At 39.4% G+C, this 19,736-nt stretch overlaps 1 protein-coding gene across 4 annotated transcripts; it reads left to right on the forward strand.

Annotated features, from left to right (window-relative positions):
* The first annotated feature begins 308 nt into the window (after nucleotides 1-308).
* On the forward strand, nucleotides 309-19,666 carry LOC111231372 (long-chain-fatty-acid--CoA ligase 1-like). 4 transcript variants are annotated; one of them, XM_022758421.1, is made up of 21 exons: nucleotides 309-394; nucleotides 10,362-10,574; nucleotides 11,618-11,732; nucleotides 11,820-11,884; nucleotides 11,971-12,072; nucleotides 12,369-12,468; nucleotides 12,589-12,764; nucleotides 13,028-13,060; nucleotides 13,235-13,286; nucleotides 13,377-13,450; nucleotides 14,446-14,523; nucleotides 15,313-15,447; nucleotides 15,650-15,784; nucleotides 16,085-16,180; nucleotides 16,285-16,357; nucleotides 16,483-16,571; nucleotides 17,358-17,474; nucleotides 17,602-17,745; nucleotides 17,879-17,980; nucleotides 18,060-18,131; nucleotides 18,334-19,666. In XM_022758421.1, the coding sequence occupies exons 2-21, from the start codon at nucleotides 10,380-10,382 to the stop codon at nucleotides 18,472-18,474; spliced, it is 2,094 nt and encodes a 697-aa protein (XP_022614142.1). In that variant the 5' UTR covers nucleotides 309-394; nucleotides 10,362-10,379; the 3' UTR covers nucleotides 18,475-19,666. The 4 variants fall into 4 exon arrangements, with proteins under 4 accessions (XP_022614142.1, XP_022614143.1, XP_022614141.1 ...); XM_022758422.1 differs by lacking the exons at nucleotides 309-394; nucleotides 14,446-14,523 and adding exons at nucleotides 7,653-7,759; nucleotides 14,306-14,383; XM_022758420.1 differs by lacking the exon at nucleotides 309-394 and adding an exon at nucleotides 7,653-7,759.
* Nucleotides 19,667-19,736: the final 70 nt, after the last annotated feature.

The following is a 19,736-nucleotide window of genomic DNA, read 5'->3' on the forward strand; positions in this document are numbered from 1 at the left end:
GAAGAAGGCTAGTATAAATGGAAATAAAGCACAAGCACCTTAAACCCACTCAGACCTCCTTAAGTACAGCTCGTGAGTAAATGTACTTAATTACTTCCCACCAGTAAATGTGTGTTGAGTAACTTCCAGTTTGTCTGGTAACAGGATGTGGCTGCTTGAGCCTGTTGCATTACATACTGTGCATTGTATGTCATATATGAACAACCCTCTTGTCACGACGATATTGACCAATGACAGCTGGTCTCTCAAACTTTAGGCAAAGCAACATGTGCTCTGATTGGCTGATGACTGCACCAGTTGAACAGAGCCTAGACCACTGCTCCCGCTGCTGCTGCTGCTGTTGTTGCTCCTTCAAGAAGCAGGTTAAAGTCTCCGGATCTGCCGCTGCGCACAGGTCAGTGGAAACATTTTAACCCGCTTAAAAACCCCACATATCCCACTGTAGATCAGTGTGGACTGTAACACGTCTACAGATGTTTGTAAGAGGCAGGATGCGAGCCCTCAGTAACAGGCTGCTTTTCGCTCTTTCTTGTTGCCTTTAAGATAGACCTGAGCCGAGCCACGTTTTGCATCTTTTTTTCCTCAGCATATCTAAACTAAACTACAGGTTTATCTGATAGGCCTGACGGTACGTTCAGTCTCTGTGATGACTTTAGAATAATATGTTCATCACTCACTACAGATCCGTCGTTATCACTGAGAAACGCGTGTATTTATGACGCTGAAATAAAAGCAGACATGGACACGCAGCATCAGAGCTGATTAGACACTTTGGAAACTTTTTTTTTTTTTTTTTTTGTGTCTAATCTCCGCCCTATCTACTTTGTATCAAACTGCCATGCACACTGACGCCATTGTTAGTCAATATAAGATTATAAGGAGTGGAACAATGTAACCATTATCGTGTGGTGGCATCCCCGCCATATGTAACTGCATGTGTCTGACCTAGTAACCCCAAACCAGTGCTCCTCAGCACACACCCATGAGGAAGCTAGAGCTGCACGCTGAGGATGTTTCAACCCACTCCATGCATTCAGCGGGTTCCGTTCAACTCCATGTAATATCAAAATCCAACAGCAAACGCTTGTAGCTATTTGAGTTGCATCTAATATGAGGATTCATTTCTTTCATTATCCTCATGAGTCATGGTAGTAGACATTTCACAGTAGTCTGATCAGCAGTGGAGTTTTTTAATTATGCACAAAAAATGGACAGTATGGAGCAATTTAATTTTTTTTAATCATTATTATTTTTGATATTGTTATATTACATGGACACATAATCAGAGGTATAGTCAGAAAATTTGAGAACTGTGCATATACAGTTCCAGATGGCCCTGTCACCTCTTCATGTGTCAGTTCTTGCACTTAACACGTACTTTTTTTTTTAACTTACTTTATTTACTAATGTGGTTGTTTATGTTTCCTGTGCTCTAGGTAGAACAAAGGCATATTTTCTGGTCTTTACACTGAGGAAGGATTCTTGTATTCCATAATAAACAGCAACTGGATAAGTCGTCACTGCAGTCATGATTTACAATCCTAGCAGGTCACTCTTCATGTCTGATGCAAATCTCCCGTTTGTGTAAATTGCTGCAAATGCTTGCTTTATATATATTCCAAGTCACAGCTGTAGGAGCTCATCTTTTTCTTAAATCCTCATTAACATGATGAGGTGGAGGGAGGGGACTAATGCTACCGAAGTAATGCAAACTTGATGAGCATTGTAATGGTTTAATTGAGTTTGAAACCACACAGAAATATGTGACGTATACGGTATTTGTAGTTAACTTGCAAAAACAGACGGATACGGTCCTTTAAGCTTCACTGCAATTAGAGAAACAGCCATTAATCGGATCAAAGTTCTGACTCTTCCTGTCACTTCCTCTCAGAACAGAGACAGACGACAAAAACTCTCAGACTGAAAGTAACAGGCAGATACTTCCTCTGTGATGCCTCACCCTGATCTGAAAGCGGGTCCTAACTGAACACTTAAGTCGGTCGGCACATCTAGAAGCTCTGGCTTTGTTTTTCTTGCACGGTCTGTTTGTGTGTTGGTGCTTTGGTGACACAGGTACAGTATGTGTGCATGTGTTGGAGGGGGCGGTGAAGTTCAGGGGTGTGCTTGGTACTCAGGGCATTTTATGGCAAACTTCCTCCTTCAGGAATCTGTGGAATGTAGGTCGAGTGCTGTGTTTGCCGTTTTCCTTTTAAAACAACATTTCTTGTAAAACTAAGAAAAGATCTTTCGGCCCAGAAGTGCAGTCACATGAGCCGTGACATGACCGACATGGGATGGTTGCAAAGTGACCTCAATCGTGTTTTTTTTGTTTTGTTTTTGTTTGTTTTTTTTTGCGTTTGAGCACAGGAGTTGACATTGAAGTTAACAGAGGGACACTGTGTGGTCTTGTGCTTCGGGAGCAGACCACCACCTTGGCTGAGAATGCCATACCATCAACTTGTGTTCGTTTGGGGATTGATAGCATGCAAACGAATGAGCTAGCTGATGTTTACACAACAGTCAAGAGCGCTCTGACGTGGGGCCTTCAAGAGCAGGAATTTCAGCTCATCCCAGCCAACCTGATGTTACTGTCTACACTGAATTTAAAAGAATCATGTGAGAGTGGCAGACTGAGGATCTGGTTCTGCTAGGGTTGGGCCTGCACACCCGGCCATGCACACACACTATAATTCCAGTGTCTCTGCTATAACGTTGACACATGTATTACTGTCTCCCTTAATAAATCAGGTCCAAGGAGCTACTATAATAATAAGAATAAACCCATTCTTAATTTTTGCGCTTTCTAGCTGACACTCCTTAATATTCATCAGTTCTAGGGCTCAACTTGATCCCTGCAGAAAACCCTGCAACTAAGTAATTGATAAAAAATAACATCTTATTTAATCCCACTATTTACTGCCCAGTGGAAACATGTTTTAATTCAGGTGCAAACATAAAAAAATTTTTTTTAACTACCTGGTTTGCGCTTGCCTCAGTAAATCGGGGTAAGTCTTAATTCGCATCACAAAACTGAAAATTAAAACTCAGTGAACTCACCCGTTCTTTGCTACTGTGTACGTGTCTTCAAGAAATGATAAAGCAAATGATTTTCTAATAGAACTTCTTTGAAAATATCATTCAGATAGTATAAGTATAACGATGGAAAGCTGGCCTCACGTCTTGAAGCATTCTTGGTATTTGACGTCATTCAGTCGACAGTGTAGTCCTGCTTCATGCTGCTTTTATTGGGTCCGTGTTGATGGTTTCCCAGGGTAATACCATTACTTAAGACATTAAGTACCATTACTTTTAATCAAGCATTACTGCTGAAAAACAGCTGTTTTTCTGTTGTACATAGAGCTGACACGATTAGACAGTTCACTGATTTAGTCAACTGACAGAAGTGATTTTTTTTCCCCCCAAGTCAAATGACAAATATTTCCTATTTCCAGCTCCTGCAGTGTGAGGTTTTGCAGATTTGCTTTATGTGATAGTAAACTGAAGATTGTTAGGCTTTAGGGTGCTGTGATGGTCTTTTCTCTGATGATTTCTAGACTAGAAGTTTAAATGATTAATCAAGAAAATAGAGTGAAAGTATAACGTGGTTTAAAATCCCCTCAGATGAAGAGCATATGCAGCTGAATTTCAGTGGCAGTGGCAGTTCAGTTTGATTTTCTCCCCAGATTTTTACTGAGAGTTTCAAAATGACAGTGTGTTTGCTTTGACCTGCAGTGTAGAGGTCATGTGCCCTGATGCTGTGTTGGCAGCACTTGACGGGTGTGTGACCTTTGTTCCACTTCACAAATCCCATCCTCCACCCTCCCTCCCCTGTACATTTCTCCACTCTGTGACCATGTGACTAAGAGTGTGCTATTTCATCAGTAGGCAGGTCAGGACCTGCAATCTAGAGTGTGGTTGCCTTGTGCAAGGTCAGGCTTTGTGTTCGAAACCCAGGGTTGAGTGTGACGGACACGAGTCAGGCAGACGGTTGAAGCAGATGAAAGACTGAAGCCACATGAACTTCTACAACCATCTGGCAGCCGTGCAGTGACAGTCAACTTGTTGCTGCATGTCAGCCCATGTCTCCTCCTGTTCACCTTTTCACAACTCGTGTTCAGACCGTCGCTCGTCCCACCATCCTCATGAAGAACTGTTACTTTGGAGCCCGACCCTCACTCCAAACCTGTGTAAACCGATATGTAAATGGCTTACACAGGAATGTATTGAGTCATCCTTCTATTTAGATCGCTTCCCTCGGGGCATGCTGTACTATTTGTAAGACTGTTGAATTATCAATGAGGTATTGGCAGCTGGACTGAAGCAGATCCGATAAGTCAATAACATGAATATCACATGTCAACATTTTGCATTTATAGAACTGAATCGATAGTGAACCAATGTACATGCTTGTACTTGTCTACATATCAGGAAGCTGTAGACAAGTTTGAAGAACTATAAAGTTTAGACTGCGCTGCCATGGCATGTAATGTGTCTGGGTTTGTTTGTTTTTTTCCTTAAAAAGAATTGAGATGCAAACTGTCTGAACATGTTTGGTTTCAGGTCAACAAAAAATGTCCTTCCTCTGTAGTCAGCTATATTAAGCACAAAATCTGTAACAGGCAGTCATTGACATACAACAAGGCTGTAGAGAAGCCATTGAGATGTACATGACCGGCAGACAGCTTGTAGCCGAAACACGTTCGCTTGTACCTTTTGTGTGTCCGTATTTTGTTTGTCAGTTCAGATTGCTACGACCGTGCACCGAATACATTGTTCAAGATTTGGAGTTGTGCGCGCTGCTACCCTCTACCCTCTTACAAGAGTGTCATTTAAAACAAAATACAATCTGCCAGTCGTCATTTAATCTGGCGAAGTCAACGCTCCCTGGCTGGAGATGAGAACCTGCCTTTGTGTATCTGTTTGAAATCTAGAACCCACTGCTTCAAGAATTTTTAAATAGGCAATTTTGTCCTTGTTATTAATGTAAACTGCATCCCTGAGGACAATCCTTCCTGTTATTAAACTAGAAAATAACATACTTCTTGTTTTAATGTAAGTTGGTATGTTGTCTTTGAAACTACTTTGAAAACACTGTAACCTACATTTGATTTGATTAACTTTAATTTGTATGACAAAACTATAATTTATCCATTATCTACACCCATCCTGTGCAGGTTATAGTTCAAAGCTTAAGACACTCACTTTATGGTCACAAAAGACAAAGAAAAGCAGCAAATCCTTCCCGACTGTTCACCGTAAGCCCTTCCCTCCTTACAGTTACATTACATTTACTTATTTGGCAGAAAACTTTACCCAAAGCAACAAGTGAGTATTGAAAAGACTAAAAAAAAAAAAAAAAAAAACACCATCATTTCAAACTCTTCCAGTGCCAATAACTGCTCGTATTATGGCTCCATGTGCACCACACAAACATCTGTAGAGATCCAAAGCTTGGCAGGCCTGTGCCTAGGCCTACTATGATCTGAGTGAGCGTTAATTGATAAGCTGGTGGCAAGACAATGTTTGGCTTGATAAATGACTTTGGCAATTAATCGAAAATAGTTTGCTGACAAGTAATCGACTTATCAATTGATCTGCAATTTAGTTTCAGTTTTGTATGATATATACCGCATTACGCAGATTCATGTGGCAGCCAAGAGGAAGCCACTTCGGAGATTTGAAAGCATCCGTCTTGTCAAGATGGGATTACAATGTGTGTGTTTGAGGGCTCCATGTGTTAATCCTCCAGTGGTAAGGCTGTAATAATGAGCTTAAATCATCTGACCTGACGCTCAACACCCTAACTGATTATCAGCTCAGTGTCACACTGCTCTTGGTTTTTAGAGGAAGAGGAACATGAACATTTCAGAGGGATTCAAGTGTGACTGACCAACCTTATGTGCTTTTTTTCTGTAACTTCCCGATTGTGGTTTGGGGTGATTCTTTTTCAAAAGATACTGTCTGTAGTCTGCTCTGGAGCTGCAGGCTGTGGCCAGCTAATCTTGATGTTCTGTTATGTGTCAAATGAACCAGCTGCCCTCTCCGCTTCTTTTTTCCAGTGTCTTGTGTGTGCTGGGGTGTGGGGTGACTGGAGAGCTGGCTCTGCCATTGGCTTGTCATCCTCCCAGGCCAAGTATGGAGAGTAGAGGTGGTGGTGGTGGAGGGGAGGTTATTGGAGTACCTTTTGCCTCGAACAACTCTCAGCTGAGCATGACACCAGTGGCATGTGCCTGACTTTGGACATCTGACAAAGAGAGACAAACACATAGTAAAGCTGCAACTAACACATATTTACATTATCAATTGTTAGTTATTCTTTCCATTGATTGTTTAGTCTGTAAAATAATGTAAAAAAATATTACAACATATGCTAAAAACAAAGGTTTTTAGAGACCATTAATATGTTAAACTTCCCAGATTTGTAACCAACCGTAAAAAAGACAAAAAAAAAACAATCAATTCATAATGGTATAAAAAAGAATTTACTAAAACTACAATTCATAAATCAGAAAAATGTCTTGTATGATTAGGGGTCAGCAACTTGACGATATATACCATAAGATAATATAAATATGTCGACAATCAGAGATTTTGCCGGTTTGCAGTTAATATCATTGTTTCTATTCCTTAATATTTGTCCGTAGTTGGCAATGTCACAAATCAATGAGCAGGACTAGATAATATTGGGTTTTTGCATCAATGTGATAAAGCACCTTGATTTCTCAGATGTGCTGAATTGTCCAAAAGCTGATCTGAGTTTACTGTTTGATTCTTGTATCCATAAATACCAGATAATATCCAGAAAATTGACACTGTGCCTTTAAATGATATATTCCATGATGTGGTTTAGAATATGATTTTATCCATACCACCCAAGACTATATTCAGCATTGAAACACAGCTGGTTACACTTAGTTCACTCTCAGGCTCGCCACTTTTCACTCTGTCCTTGTTGACAACTTTAGCAGGAAATTTCCAAATCACTTGTCTCATTAGTTGAAACTGCGGGAAAATGAGGTGTAGATTGTTTCAACTTAAGTGTATTAACTGGAAAATGATAACTTATCATTATCCATCCCAGACTCCAAGGAATCTGCACGTAAACTCGGCTTTGTGTGTGTCATAGTTGAATGATCGTGCTCACACATTCTGGGATATCAGTATGAAAAAAAGGGGGATTTGTCAACATATCTATCATGTGGAATACGCAGACTTTCTTGTAATTAGTGTGTGATTCTTAGTTCGACTAGTTTGAGAAGTTCTGCTGCTCAGCAACACAAGAATTGCACACACTGAGCCCAGATAATGTATGATAAGGTGTTGGCCATTCACCCTTGAATAAACATCACTGAAAAATGCTTGAATCACTCAGATCAGTACCCAGTTCCTTCTTTATATTGAAGCTGCACACAGACACACGAATTTAAACGGATCCAGCTATCTTCTATATTTGTTGTCTTTTCTTTAGGACAAAATGCTCATCAGGACAGTAGATATGTTTAGATATCGATATCAAGTCACAGATGGATATTAGTACATCAATCTGCTTCTTGATTTGCTCTCTGAATGGCTAGCTGTGTGTCACGCGTCTGTGTTTCTGTTTTGAAAGGGGCGTGTTTCTGCTATTCATAGTTGTGAGAACCTCCGAGGTCTATTAGAGGTCAGTGTGAGTCCTTCTAATAGCAACTGCTGCAGCACAGGGCTAAACTACACCTCTCCAACTTTGGACACAGTCTCTACTTTTCCTCATATAAACACTGTGAGTAGAGAGATTTATTTAATCTTAGTTCAGCATTAATTTTTGACAGATTTTCTGAAAACTGCTTTTAAGACTGTCTTGGAGAGGACACAGAAGTGATCATTGCTGGTCTTTCATAGTGGCTAATAGTAACACCTGTAGCATTTAGTTTAGTTTTTTGTGATGTTTAATGTGGAGTTTTTGATTATTGATTTTTTTTTTTTTTGCCATAGAGGATAAATAGAACCAAACAGCCTTGCTTAATGCGACTGGATACAAAAACTAAGACGATTTACAATGACCTCATTTGAGCACAATTAATTCCATTGAAGTTGTAATTAAAGGCTAATGAAATGTAATTGGCAGCTTTTCTACTACACTTTGTCCCAGTTGGCACTAGTCCCATATGTCATGGGCTTGGTGTTTATAATAGAAGTAGGTGAGAAGTCAGTTGTTACCTCTGTGGTGGCTGTTCACTTATTGATTCACCTACAGGGCTGCTCCCCTCCAATCTAGAGGTCAAATAAGTTGAACATTCATTCACATAGAGCCACCCAGTCTGATATTAAACATGAAATTAAACATTAAATGTTGAGAGAGCGAATTATTAATTCATGTATTTCCAAATTCAGGAGTAATAATTGCCACAGACTCATGTAATTTGCATTTTACATTAACATGTAATTAAAAGTCAGACAGGTTTAATGGTTTAATTCTGGCCATCATTTGACTGTTGTATTAAAATTTCAGCAGAACAGAGACATGTATCCGGCACTTTGAAGACTGAGGTGTCAGCCCAGTGAGCTTCAGTTCCTTCAACAAATGAGTAGTGTATGTGTGTTGAGTGTGCACTGTCTGTGGACGTGTCCTTATCTTTTCCTTGGAGGCTTGTGATTTGAAAATATGCATGGAGTCATATTTCCTTCCTACGTCTTTGTTTTCCAAGTGCACAGCTGTTGAATGGGATAGCACATCTTCCTTTTGTATACAGCCTCTGTGGAAGTGCTGAAGAGAAACAATGGCAAACACGTGCTTGTTTTTCAACAGCATATTCCTCAGCTGAATTGTTAAATTTATGTTTTTCTGCATTTTTAACACAAAGACAGCTCAAACAAAGATTCTTCAAAATCTTTTAAAAATTGAGGACATTTTTTTTCTCATTCAAGGAGCTACATTTCTTGCTGTTCATTTAAACAAAACACTACAAGAATTGAATTTTATGCTCTATACTAGTCACTATAATGACCGTCTTTATATATATCATTTATCTAATGACTTGAAGTTAGTAGACCATATACACAAACAGATAAAAGAAGAATAGCTGAACATGGAATCAGGATGAGATACCCAGAAAAATAAGAAAAACAAAACATAAAAATCAGGCTTTAAATTAAATTCTTAAGAGGTGATTTATGACCTCTTTATATTGAAGGATATAGTGTTAAGATCTTTAAAACTAAGATCAGGAGGGCCAAATGAAACTATGTCAGATTTGATGTTATGAAGATATAAAAGGATTTGATATATGCGATATATCTTGTAGGCAGATCTGGCCAAATAATCCAAAACAGTAGATACGAAGTGATGGATCATCACTGAATCACAGGGCTGAACAGTGCTGCTATATCACCCTGCCCTGAATGATTCACTGTGGGTCTCCGGAAAGATGCATTTTATACTGTTTGATTCTGTGTCGTTATGTTCGTGTTTGCTTTGTGTCAGTTGTTCCATCACAGGAAGAAATTAAAAATAAAACAACAAAACAATGTGACTGCTGATGATGCTGATTGAAGATTTGTTGGATTGTAGCAGTTTAGAAAAGTTCAGATTGGGTTTTCCTGATGCCTTGAGATGTCGTGAAATGTCTTCTTTTGTCCAACAGCAGACCAAAACCTAAAAATATTCATTTTATTGTAATTTTCAGGTTAGGAAAAATTGCTCATTTTCACATTTGTGAACCTTAAACAAGAGAAGGTTTAGTTTTCTTTCCTATATAACGATTATACGATATACGATATTATTACTATTAATAATATGAATGAATTATCAAAATTATTGCATATTCATTTTCTTTTGATTGACTAACTGATAAATTGTCTAATTATTGCAGCTGTATTGCATATCATCCCCCCTGTCTCATCTCCTATCTGTACCTTCACTGTCCAACTATAGGGCATAAGGTTTATTCAGTGTTACGTGTACTTGTGTGAACATGTGGATATAGACGGCAGTAAATTGCCTGTAACTGTGAATAGGACCACTATGCTTCGTATTCAGTTTGAGCGGGATCTCGTGTTGGCATGTAATGGTCTAAAACAAGAGACCCATTGATGAAAAGATAAAATACTACATCCTGCTGTATCACCACATCCTCAAGGAAATATGTTGGAAAGAATTAACCATAAAACACCCTCTCACATGGATGACCTTTCCTTTGAAATGATTGGAGACATTTTTTCAGAATACATTGAATTGTCTGGATTACTGAAATAAAATTGCTCTTTTCTGGTAAAGACCTCCCTGATCTTAACTGGAACAGAGACAAACATGAAGAACAACAAGAAGTGCAGAATTAAGACTAAAAGTTCCCGAATTGAATGTCCCCCTCTCTGGTTTCCTGCAGGGTCAGTGCAGAACAGCCATGCAGGCTCAGGAAGTCCTGAGACAGCTGCGCATTCCCGAGCTGGATGACGTTCGGCAGTACGTGCGCGGCTTGCCCACCAACGCACTCATGGGTATGGGTGCTTTCGCTGCCATCACCACCTACTGGTTTGCCTCCCGGCCAAAAGCCCTCAAACCGCCCTGTGACCTCAGACAGCAGTCAGTGGAAATACCAGTAGGTTGAACTGTAATATCAAATGTCCATAACACAACACACTAAAACAAGATAACTCTGTGCATCCACTGTCTTTTAATGCTGTGTGTTAGAGGAATAACTGAAGCATGGCCCAGAGGCAAAAAAAAAGAAGCTAGACAGCAGATCTCATTCAGCAGGAATGTCAATGGGATCTTCTCCAGGAACTTAATCACAGCTGATGTTGGTGCAGTTCTTCAGAAGACATGCTTTGACCTCCTCACTCCTTGTCACATTTAAGGAGCTAAAAGGTTTATCTCAGAGTTAAAGCAGGCTGTGCTGGTAAAACAGGATTCATTGATTGTTTTTTTTATTATGCTACCACTTTCTAATGAGATCCCCTTTACCCTTTAGGGTTTGTAAGTTGTAATTAGAATAATTTAATGTATTGTTAACAAATTACTTAACAAAGCTTCATTGAAGCCATTAATAAAAAAAACAAATAGAAAGGCGAGGACGAGTTCAAGGGATTTTTCACAACCTGGCAACCCAGGAGTCATTCTTATGAGTGGTCATTAAGTGATCTATGAACCACTAATAAAAACCATATTAAGAGAGCAACTTATAATTTCCTTTTCTAAGCTGCAACTAACCATTATTTTCATTATGTCCTTTTTCTTAATATGAAATATCAAAAACAGTGGGAAAAATGAATGGCAAAGACAGAAATTGCAACAGTATTACATAAAAACAAATATGAACTAAAGTTTACAATAGAGGAAGGAGTCTTATAAACAAAATGACTAACATAGGCCTCTGTGTAAATAGTAAATGTGTCCTGCACCAACTATTGCTTCCAATTTCTCACTATTGTCTAGGCACAAACCACACACAAACTGTTGCACCATGTACTGAACAGGATCCACATTTGTGTGGTCAACATATGAGGGAATCTGATTCACCAGAGTGCAGCTGTGCCACAGAATAAACCTGCATTCTCCGTAATAACTCTTGTCATAATGTTGCTAGAGGTGTGGTCGGTTCAGTCCATACTGGTCATAACTTTTCGATTTTTGTCCTCGTAGGGTGGAGAACGTGCACGAAGATCAGTGCTCAACGATAATGACATAAACATGACGCACTACTACAACGATGCACTCACAATGTACGAGGTGTTCCAGCGAGGGCTCAGAGTATCGAGTGAGTGCTGATCTTGTGTCAGTTAAATGTGAGACTCCCTGAAGATCTAAGTCCAACATTAAATATGAGCTTCATTTACTCCCCCAGATAATGGACCTTGTCTAGGATCAAGAAAACCAAACCAGCCGTACGAGTGGCAGTCTTACAGAGAGGTGAGATGCGGACCACATACATGTGGATCTAGCATCGTACTCTTGCACAATGCACAAATACACTACATTATTTTTGCTTTGCGTAGGTGGCAGACAGAGCAGAGCAGGTCGGGTCTGCCCTCCTTCACCGAGGACACTCTCATACAGGAGACAAGTTCATTGGTATTTTTTCCCAGAACAGGCCAGAGGTAAAACAAATTCTACTTCTTCTTTTTTTTTAACCCTTTCAGCATTCTTTAGGAAAAGTAAAGATTATTTTGTAAATGTATGTTAATAAATCTGTAGTTTACACTGAGGGCACTTGAAATGATGAAATAATGTGTCAATGTCTGTTCCACTCAGAATCTTTTATTTTCCCTATCAAGCTTACTGTAGCCACATTATTATATTTGATGATAGTATGATTGAAATAAAATGTATCACTTAAAAAGTTATTGCTGGAGCATTTGTATTTCTTCTCAGTAATCTGTTTTTTGTCTCTCAGTGGACCATTTCAGAGCTGGCCTGTTACACATACTCCTTGGTGGCAGTCCCCCTGTATGACACACTCGGCACAGAGGCAATCGCCTACATTATCGAGAAAGGTACACAAGCGGGCACCTTCACACATTAACCACGCACCACCTGCAGTGCTATCACGGTGCTTTAGATCAAGAACACTGATACAAAGTAAGCGGTTAATTAGGTTGCCGTCTGTTTTTCAGCTGCCATCTCAACCGTGATCTGCGATGTGCCCGAAAAGGCTCGGATGATTCTGGACTGCGTCAGCGGGAAAGGCCGAACTGTGAAGACGATTGTGCTCATGGAGGCATTTGACAGTGACCTGGTCACCCGTGGACAGGAGTGTGGCATTGAAATCCTGAGTTTGAAGGACTTTGAGGTGAGAACCCTAACCTAACATCTTCTTTCTATGTTAGATCCTCAACTGTATTGTCTTCTCTGTGCTGTATTGAGCATATCTGCAACCATCAACAGGTGTTTTGTAAAACTAGCTGAGCATCTCGTCACACTGTCACTCACTCAAGTTCTGGTTAGAACTAAATGGAAATTAGGCCCTGGGGTCCTGTGTGTTTAAAGCATGATTTTTATCAGCACTTCCTGCAGCTGCGCTAAAACACACTGTATGTTTTGTGTATTTTCCAGGCCTTGGGTAAAGCAAACCACCAGACACCAGTGGTGAGTAGGAACAGCTTCATTTGTTGATTACACCGAAAAAGGCTCTTTATTCTTAGTAAATTGAGAATCCGCTTTTCAGCTCCGAGCATTCACAGTATTTGTATCCACCAACTGAATTAGATGTTGCAATTTAGGCTCGATGTGCATTAGTGTAGATCTGTGCTCTGATTGCAGCCCCCAAAACCAGAGGACCTCGCACTCATCTGCTTTACGTCCGGAACCACAGGTAATCACACAACTTGTTGCAACGTTAACCTTTTTAGAAACGTTTTTTTTCATGTATCATGTATAATCCTGAGCTTTAATTGCTTTTCAGGAAATCCAAAAGGTGCAATGCTTACTCACGGAAATGTAATCTCCAACACTGCAGCTTTCATTAAAGTAACACAGGTAAACAAACAAACACCAGTTCAACTTTAGAGTTTCAGTGCTGTCCTTCAAGATTCAGTAAATTACATTTTCTAATAATGTGCATCTGATTCCAGCCATCTTTTTTTCAAGGTGAATGCTTCTGTTCTCTTTTCCTTCAGAAATATTCCTTTACATCTTTATTCATTTATGCAAGGGCGTAATTTCCATTGGCAGCACCCATCCCCTCACTTTTCAAGTTGTCTCCTGTCTGACAGTTTCATTCACTCAACGAAACCTCTCTACACAGTGTTCCTGTAATTCAAATGAGAGAAGAGTTACCTTCAGTTATTACTGCTACGCTCACAGTAATAAGCTTTACAAGCATCAGAGAGTGATTTACAGACTTTATTTTGCCCCAGTCTCAGGCAACATAGAAGTGCCCCTTATCTTAGTCGAGGCTGTCGGGGCCATATGCAGCCTGCAGACAAGACTCAGGGCTGCAAAAAAGTACTTCACTTCTGCATATTTTCAGGGTAAAAAAAAAAATCAATGCACAGTGTGTGTTAAAGTAAAGATGCAGAAAAATTATTAGTATTATCGATCATAAATGATCAGAAACTAAATGTGGTTTTTAAGTAGCATTAGTGTATTAATAATGCAAATATTTACACATAAGCACATTTCGATGTTTTTATTATACTACCATTATTATAGGAAGCAAAAAACACACCCTCACATCCATGAGATCTGGACCAAATATAATATGAGCATTGTTTTTTGTTTTTTTTTTTGTTTTTTTTATGGGCTTGTTTAAACTCTAAACTCCTGTTGACTCTCTCTGACTCTTTTATATCCTGTCCTCATCTTCATCCCCCTGTGTATGGTGTCGTCCAGGGCTCACTGAAGCCCAGTACTAAAGATGTGCTCATCTCCTTCCTCCCTTTGGCCCATATGTTTGAGAGGGTGGTGGAGGTACAGTACGCCATGCTTGACCTGCATACGTGCATGTGTTTTGCTTTGTGTGTCCTCCGCAGGTAAACTGCATGCTCGACCTCCGTGACATTCATGTATCCTATCTCCCCCTAGCTCACATGTTTGAGAGGGTTGTACAGGTATGTTGTGGACTTGTTTACCTTCAGATTTGTTGCATAATGAAATCAAAGTGTCATAAAATTATAGTGGAAACAATAAGCAGCAGGCAGAAAATGTGTTTTCAGAGCATTTTGAAAGCATCTATGTAAATCTGAGTTTGTGTCACAGGTTTGGGAATATTGATAGCACCAGTGCTCTGCCATTTGCATGTTAATTTAAATTTTTAGGTTTAGTGGCATGTTGCTGTGGGTTCCTTCTAACGTTTAACATCTGCAGCTTTTATTGTATCTCAATACATTTTGAGTAACAACTGAAATTTGAGTATCAAAAATCCTCAAGTACCAACAGACTTGTCTTTTAAACAGGAACGGTTCTTGTACGGCTGCTTTGTGTTAAAACAAATTAAACACTTGAGAATGTTACAAACTATATATAAAAAAGGTTTTGTTGAAAAAAACAAACATATTTATATTCCTCAAAGTAAGAGACATTAAATAAAATGTGACTGTGTTATCAGCATTGAAGCTCGAATATCCTGTTAGCGCCAATGTCAAAACATGTGCAGCTTTAGAAGACAGAGTGAAGCTGTCTGTGGTGTCTGATTAATTTGTTTTTCATAAATGTCCAAAGAACCTTTGACTTTCAAGGTAACATGGAGTTCCTGAATGTGAAAAAGTTTAAAGTTTAAGGTTTAAATAACACCTTAGAAGTGTTGTGTCAGTAAGTGCAATAATACTGCCCTCTTGTGGCTGAAACATCACACTGATTTAATCTGCACAAGGAGGAATAAGCAGCTCTCTCTTCATCAGGGAGTCATCCTCATCCACGGCGCTCGAATCGGCTACTTCCAAGGAGACATTCGACTTTTAATGGATGATTTGAAAACGCTGCAGCCAACAGTCTTCCCTGTGGTCCCACGTCTCCTCAACCGCATGTTTGATAAGGTCAGACAAACTATCACTTCTGTAGTTGATCTTATGTTGCACGTTGAAGTTGTTGATTCACTATTTTCTCTTCACATTTTTTCAGAAATATTCTCTGTGACTATTTAATAATTTATTTACTAATCAGTTACCTTTTTTGTCCCATTTCTCTATTCCATTGTGTAAAGATGAATTAAATCAATCATTTCTCACTTCACTACAGGTATTTGGTCAGGCCAATACACCGCTGAAGAGATGGCTGCTGGATTTTGCCTTCAGGAGGAAGGAGGCAGAGCTGAAAAATGGCGTGGTCAGAAAGGACAGCATGTGGGACAAACTCATCTTCAAAAAAGTACAGGTAAATGTGATGTGTTCTATAAAGGCAGTCTGTTTTTGTTTAAGGGATTCAAAAAACTTTCTTCTGCTTCCTTTAAAAGATCTGGGGTATTAGATATCTGGCATATTTAGCTTTAAATGAGGCTTGGTCCTTTTAGTTTGTACATAGACCGATACCTATTTTTACATTCTACATTTGTACATCTTTTTTAATAGTGTTATTTCTTTTTTAAGGTTAGATAAAGACATTCTCAATCCTACTTGATGCATAATAAATGCTGGCCAGTTTGTCAGTCTCACTGTTTAGTTTCACACTTTGCAGGCCAGTCTGGGCGGTCGTGTGAGACTCATGATTACAGGAGCAGCACCGGTGTCACCGACCATCCTGACGTTCCTGCGAGCTGCTCTGGGCTGTCAGGTGAGCCACATCAATATGCACATCTCACTTATGGTTTGTCTGGCAGTTTTTATTTCCATGCCTATACACCAATACACCAATAACTTTTTTTTTTTCGGCTACAGTTTTATGAAGGCTACGGTCAAACTGAATGTACAGCTGGTTGCTCCATGTCAATGCCTGGAGACTGGACAGCAGGTAGAACATCCACTCACTGTTTCTATCGTTCATTATGGTGTATTATAGCCTGTGTGTAGAATTTAAATTATTTTCCTTATTTCTTTCAACCATGAGACTGTTATGTAACAACTCTGTGTCATCAGGTCACGTGGGGCCTCCTCTGCCCTGCAACGCGCTCAAAGTGGTGGATGTGGCAGAAATGAATTACCTGGCAGTCAATGGAGAAGGAGAGGTGAGGAGCACTGCTTCATCATCAATCAAATACATACAGTTGCTGGGGGGAAACACTTTTATTTGTTTTGAGTTTTTACACAACAAACAGAATTTGACTTACAGGATAATTTCAGGTGTTATTTCAGTCTGTTGACATTAGAATAAACATCTCCACAGAACTTTGTTCATTCACAAAAAAAACATTAAATGCATATAAAATATAAAGGAGCTATGGTGTTTGTATTTGGGTGACATATTCCTTCATCACACTGAACATGGCCTGTACATTATTATTATTCCAAAACAACGCCATGTCTCCATTTTCTCTCTCTGAACAGCAGCTGAAGGTCAGACAGAGTTGGGACCTCAGTATCCATTAAATAAAGTGCTTCTCACATTGTCTGACTGCACCTGAAAAAACCTCTTTCCCACAGCTTGGGGGGGGGGGGGCTGCTTTTGACAATTTTTGTCATTTTACAAAACGTACTCCATACTTTTTGTATGAGAGCTTTAAACTTCTCTCATAAACTCTTAAGACTGCTCAAAAGTGCTGAGTTATCTCCATTTTAAATCACCATAAGTGATAGAAATGGGACAGGAGCATAAAACTAGGCTGCAGTAAATCCCTTGTAACAAAGCAGTGCGGGTAGGGAAAACAAGGCAGGTTAAAAATAAAACTGGAGGGGTTCATCTCCAGATATTTAACAAATAAGAATAAAGATTATAAAATGTAAAAAAAAGTCTTTGTGCTGAAGGGTTAAAACCACTCTAAATGTGTTTTTACTTGTTATCTCTGTCGCTCTAGGTGTGTGTCAAAGGACCAAATGTATTCCAGGGATACCTGAAAGACCCTGAGAAAACAGCCGAGGCAATCGACAAGGATGGATGGCTGCACACAGGAGACATTGGGAAATGGCTTCCCGTAAGCAAAACAGGCTGAATGCCAATATTTACCCTTAAAATCAGATTATCATTATGGTTAAGTTGAGTAGCAAAGCATCAGGTGTTGCTTTCATTTGAAGTTGCATTTTTCCTCTGGTGTGTGGCAGAATGGCAGTCTGAAGATCATTGACAGAAAGAAGCACATTTTCAAGCTGGCACAGGGGGAATACATCGCCCCCGAGAAGATAGAAACCATCTATAATCGCAGTGATCCGGTGGCCCAGATATTTGTACATGGTGATAGCTTACAGGTCAGTAACTCATCGATCTTACTCATATTTGTGTTGAAGAAACTAAACAACAGATTTTTTTCATAGCTGCATTAATACTTGTTTGATAGTTTGCAGTATTTGGTCTTCATGTTATCTGTGTTGTAATTTTAAGGCATGTCTGGTGGCGATAGTGGTGACTGATCCAGACTTTTTACCTATTTGGGCCAAGAAAAAAGGGATCGAAGGATCCTACTCTGAACTGTCCAGTAGCAAGGTCAGATATATTAACATCAGCAGTCCAAACATACAGCTCCCTCTCTGTGCATGTCTTACATTGTTCCAACTGTCTACAGGAGGTGAAGAACGCTATTCTGGAGGACATCCTGAGGCTGGGCAAAGAAGCAGGACTCAAGTCTTTTGAACAGGTGACTGCTGCCATGTTTGACTTCATCAAAAATCATGCTCTGCTTTTTTTAGTTTGCTGCATTTAAAATTATGAAAAGAAAATTATGGAAGGCATTTCCTTAGTTTTGGACACCAAAGGAATAATCATTAGTTTCAGCTATTTGAATAATTATTTTTGCTTCTTGGCTTTCATTCTTGTTGTGGTCTTTTTCCCCTCTGCAGGTGAGAGACATTGCGTTACACACCGAGATGTTTTCTGTCCAGAACGGTCTCCTGACACCCACCCTGAAGGCCAAGAGGGCTGAGCTTCGGAGCCACTTCAGAGAGCAGATTGATGAACTTTATGCCAAAATTAAGATCTAAACTGGGCTCAAGGAGTAATGTAGGGAGGTGACAATCATTAAGAGCGCACAGCCAGAACCAAATAGTCTAGTGAAGGGGATTTACCTCAATTTTTCTGCCAGTGACTATCTTTACAAATTTGTGAGGCCTTCTTTTAAACAAACTGAATAATGAATCTCAGTTTGAAGTATGTATCGTCCCCACTTCAATTAATGATTGTACAGCTGAATTTTCCCTCCTGTCACTGGCTAATTAGTTCAGATTATTCCAGAACACGTCACTGTGTCACTAGTATAAGAGTTAGGGTTAAAAAAACACAAAGGGGAAATATGACGTGCTCATGCCTTAACTGCCAATAAGTCTGACTCCTTCATGGTCAGAAAGGTCCAACCTCTGCAAACATTTCAGTTTCAGTCAGGTTTAATTCTTGGGAGCTGGAAAGAAATCTTATAAATATGCTTTTACAACAGTGACAAATATTACCTATTTATCTACTAGACTATTTAATGTTTTGGTTATCTATTTAAGCTGATATTTAATGTAATCATTAAACCTGTAAATACTGTATCTGCTAAAAATGTGTATGCAGAGTATTGAGCCTGATACTCTCTATTGTTAACTCCCTGCATTCCCATGTTTCTCAGTGCTGCAGGCTAAAGGACTGAAAAAATCCTGTTCTGGTGCACAATGTAGTTGATAGCCTTCTGGGAATCATGTTGCTTGACAGCCATTTTGTGCTTCTTTTTGGTTGTTTTTCTTTTAACTGCATGAAAAATATTGAATGTTACAATACTCTTCGTGCAGTTCCTCCTTTCAAATTTCAGTGCCACAAGCTGCAGGATAAAAGGTGCATTACATCATTTGTATGATGTATGCAGGGGAAATATTTGGTAATATTGAAGGAGCCAGTCTTTCAAAATGAATTCCAGGTCCTTTCACATTAACTTACACTGACGGTCCATGAAACCATCAGCCTTCTGAGAAACAGCACTTCAGCTGTTTTAACACACAGCTTTGTTGTGAAGTCAGAGGTTTTTGCTAAACTGTGTCGTCATGCACATCAAATCATGTCAAGGACTCCTTGACAGTTCAAGCCATATTGTCATTGTTTTTGTTATGATATGAAAAGGGTAACAGTGCAGTTTTGTGCTGGAGTTACGTAAGTACGGTATCTATATTTGTCAACTGTACCAAATAAATACTTTCTTCCAGAGCTGTGGCGTTTAGTTTATGTCTTTTATATTGCAAAATATATTTTTGATAGATCCCCAATATGTTTAGGT

The sequence above is a fragment of the Seriola dumerili genome, unplaced genomic scaffold, assembly GCF_002260705.1.
Source record: "Seriola dumerili isolate Sdu_G_001 unplaced genomic scaffold, Sdu_1.0 BDQW01000301.1, whole genome shotgun sequence".
Classification (NCBI taxonomy): domain Eukaryota; kingdom Metazoa; phylum Chordata; class Actinopteri; order Carangiformes; family Carangidae; genus Seriola; species Seriola dumerili.

Bases quoted from the DNA above. Each gene is read 5' to 3' on its own strand.
- LOC111231372 (XM_022758421.1), top strand. From the start codon at position 10,380: ATGCAGGCTCAGGAAGTCCTGAGACAGCTGCGCATTCCCGAGCTGGAT. The intron at 11,733-11,819 runs GTGAGTGCTGAT...TTACTCCCCCAG, and splicing joins GCGAGGGCTCAGAGTATCGA to ATAATGGACCTTGTCTAGGA. The intron at 13,451-14,445 runs GTAAACAAACAA...TGTCCTCCGCAG, and splicing joins CTTTCATTAAAGTAACACAG to GTAAACTGCATGCTCGACCT.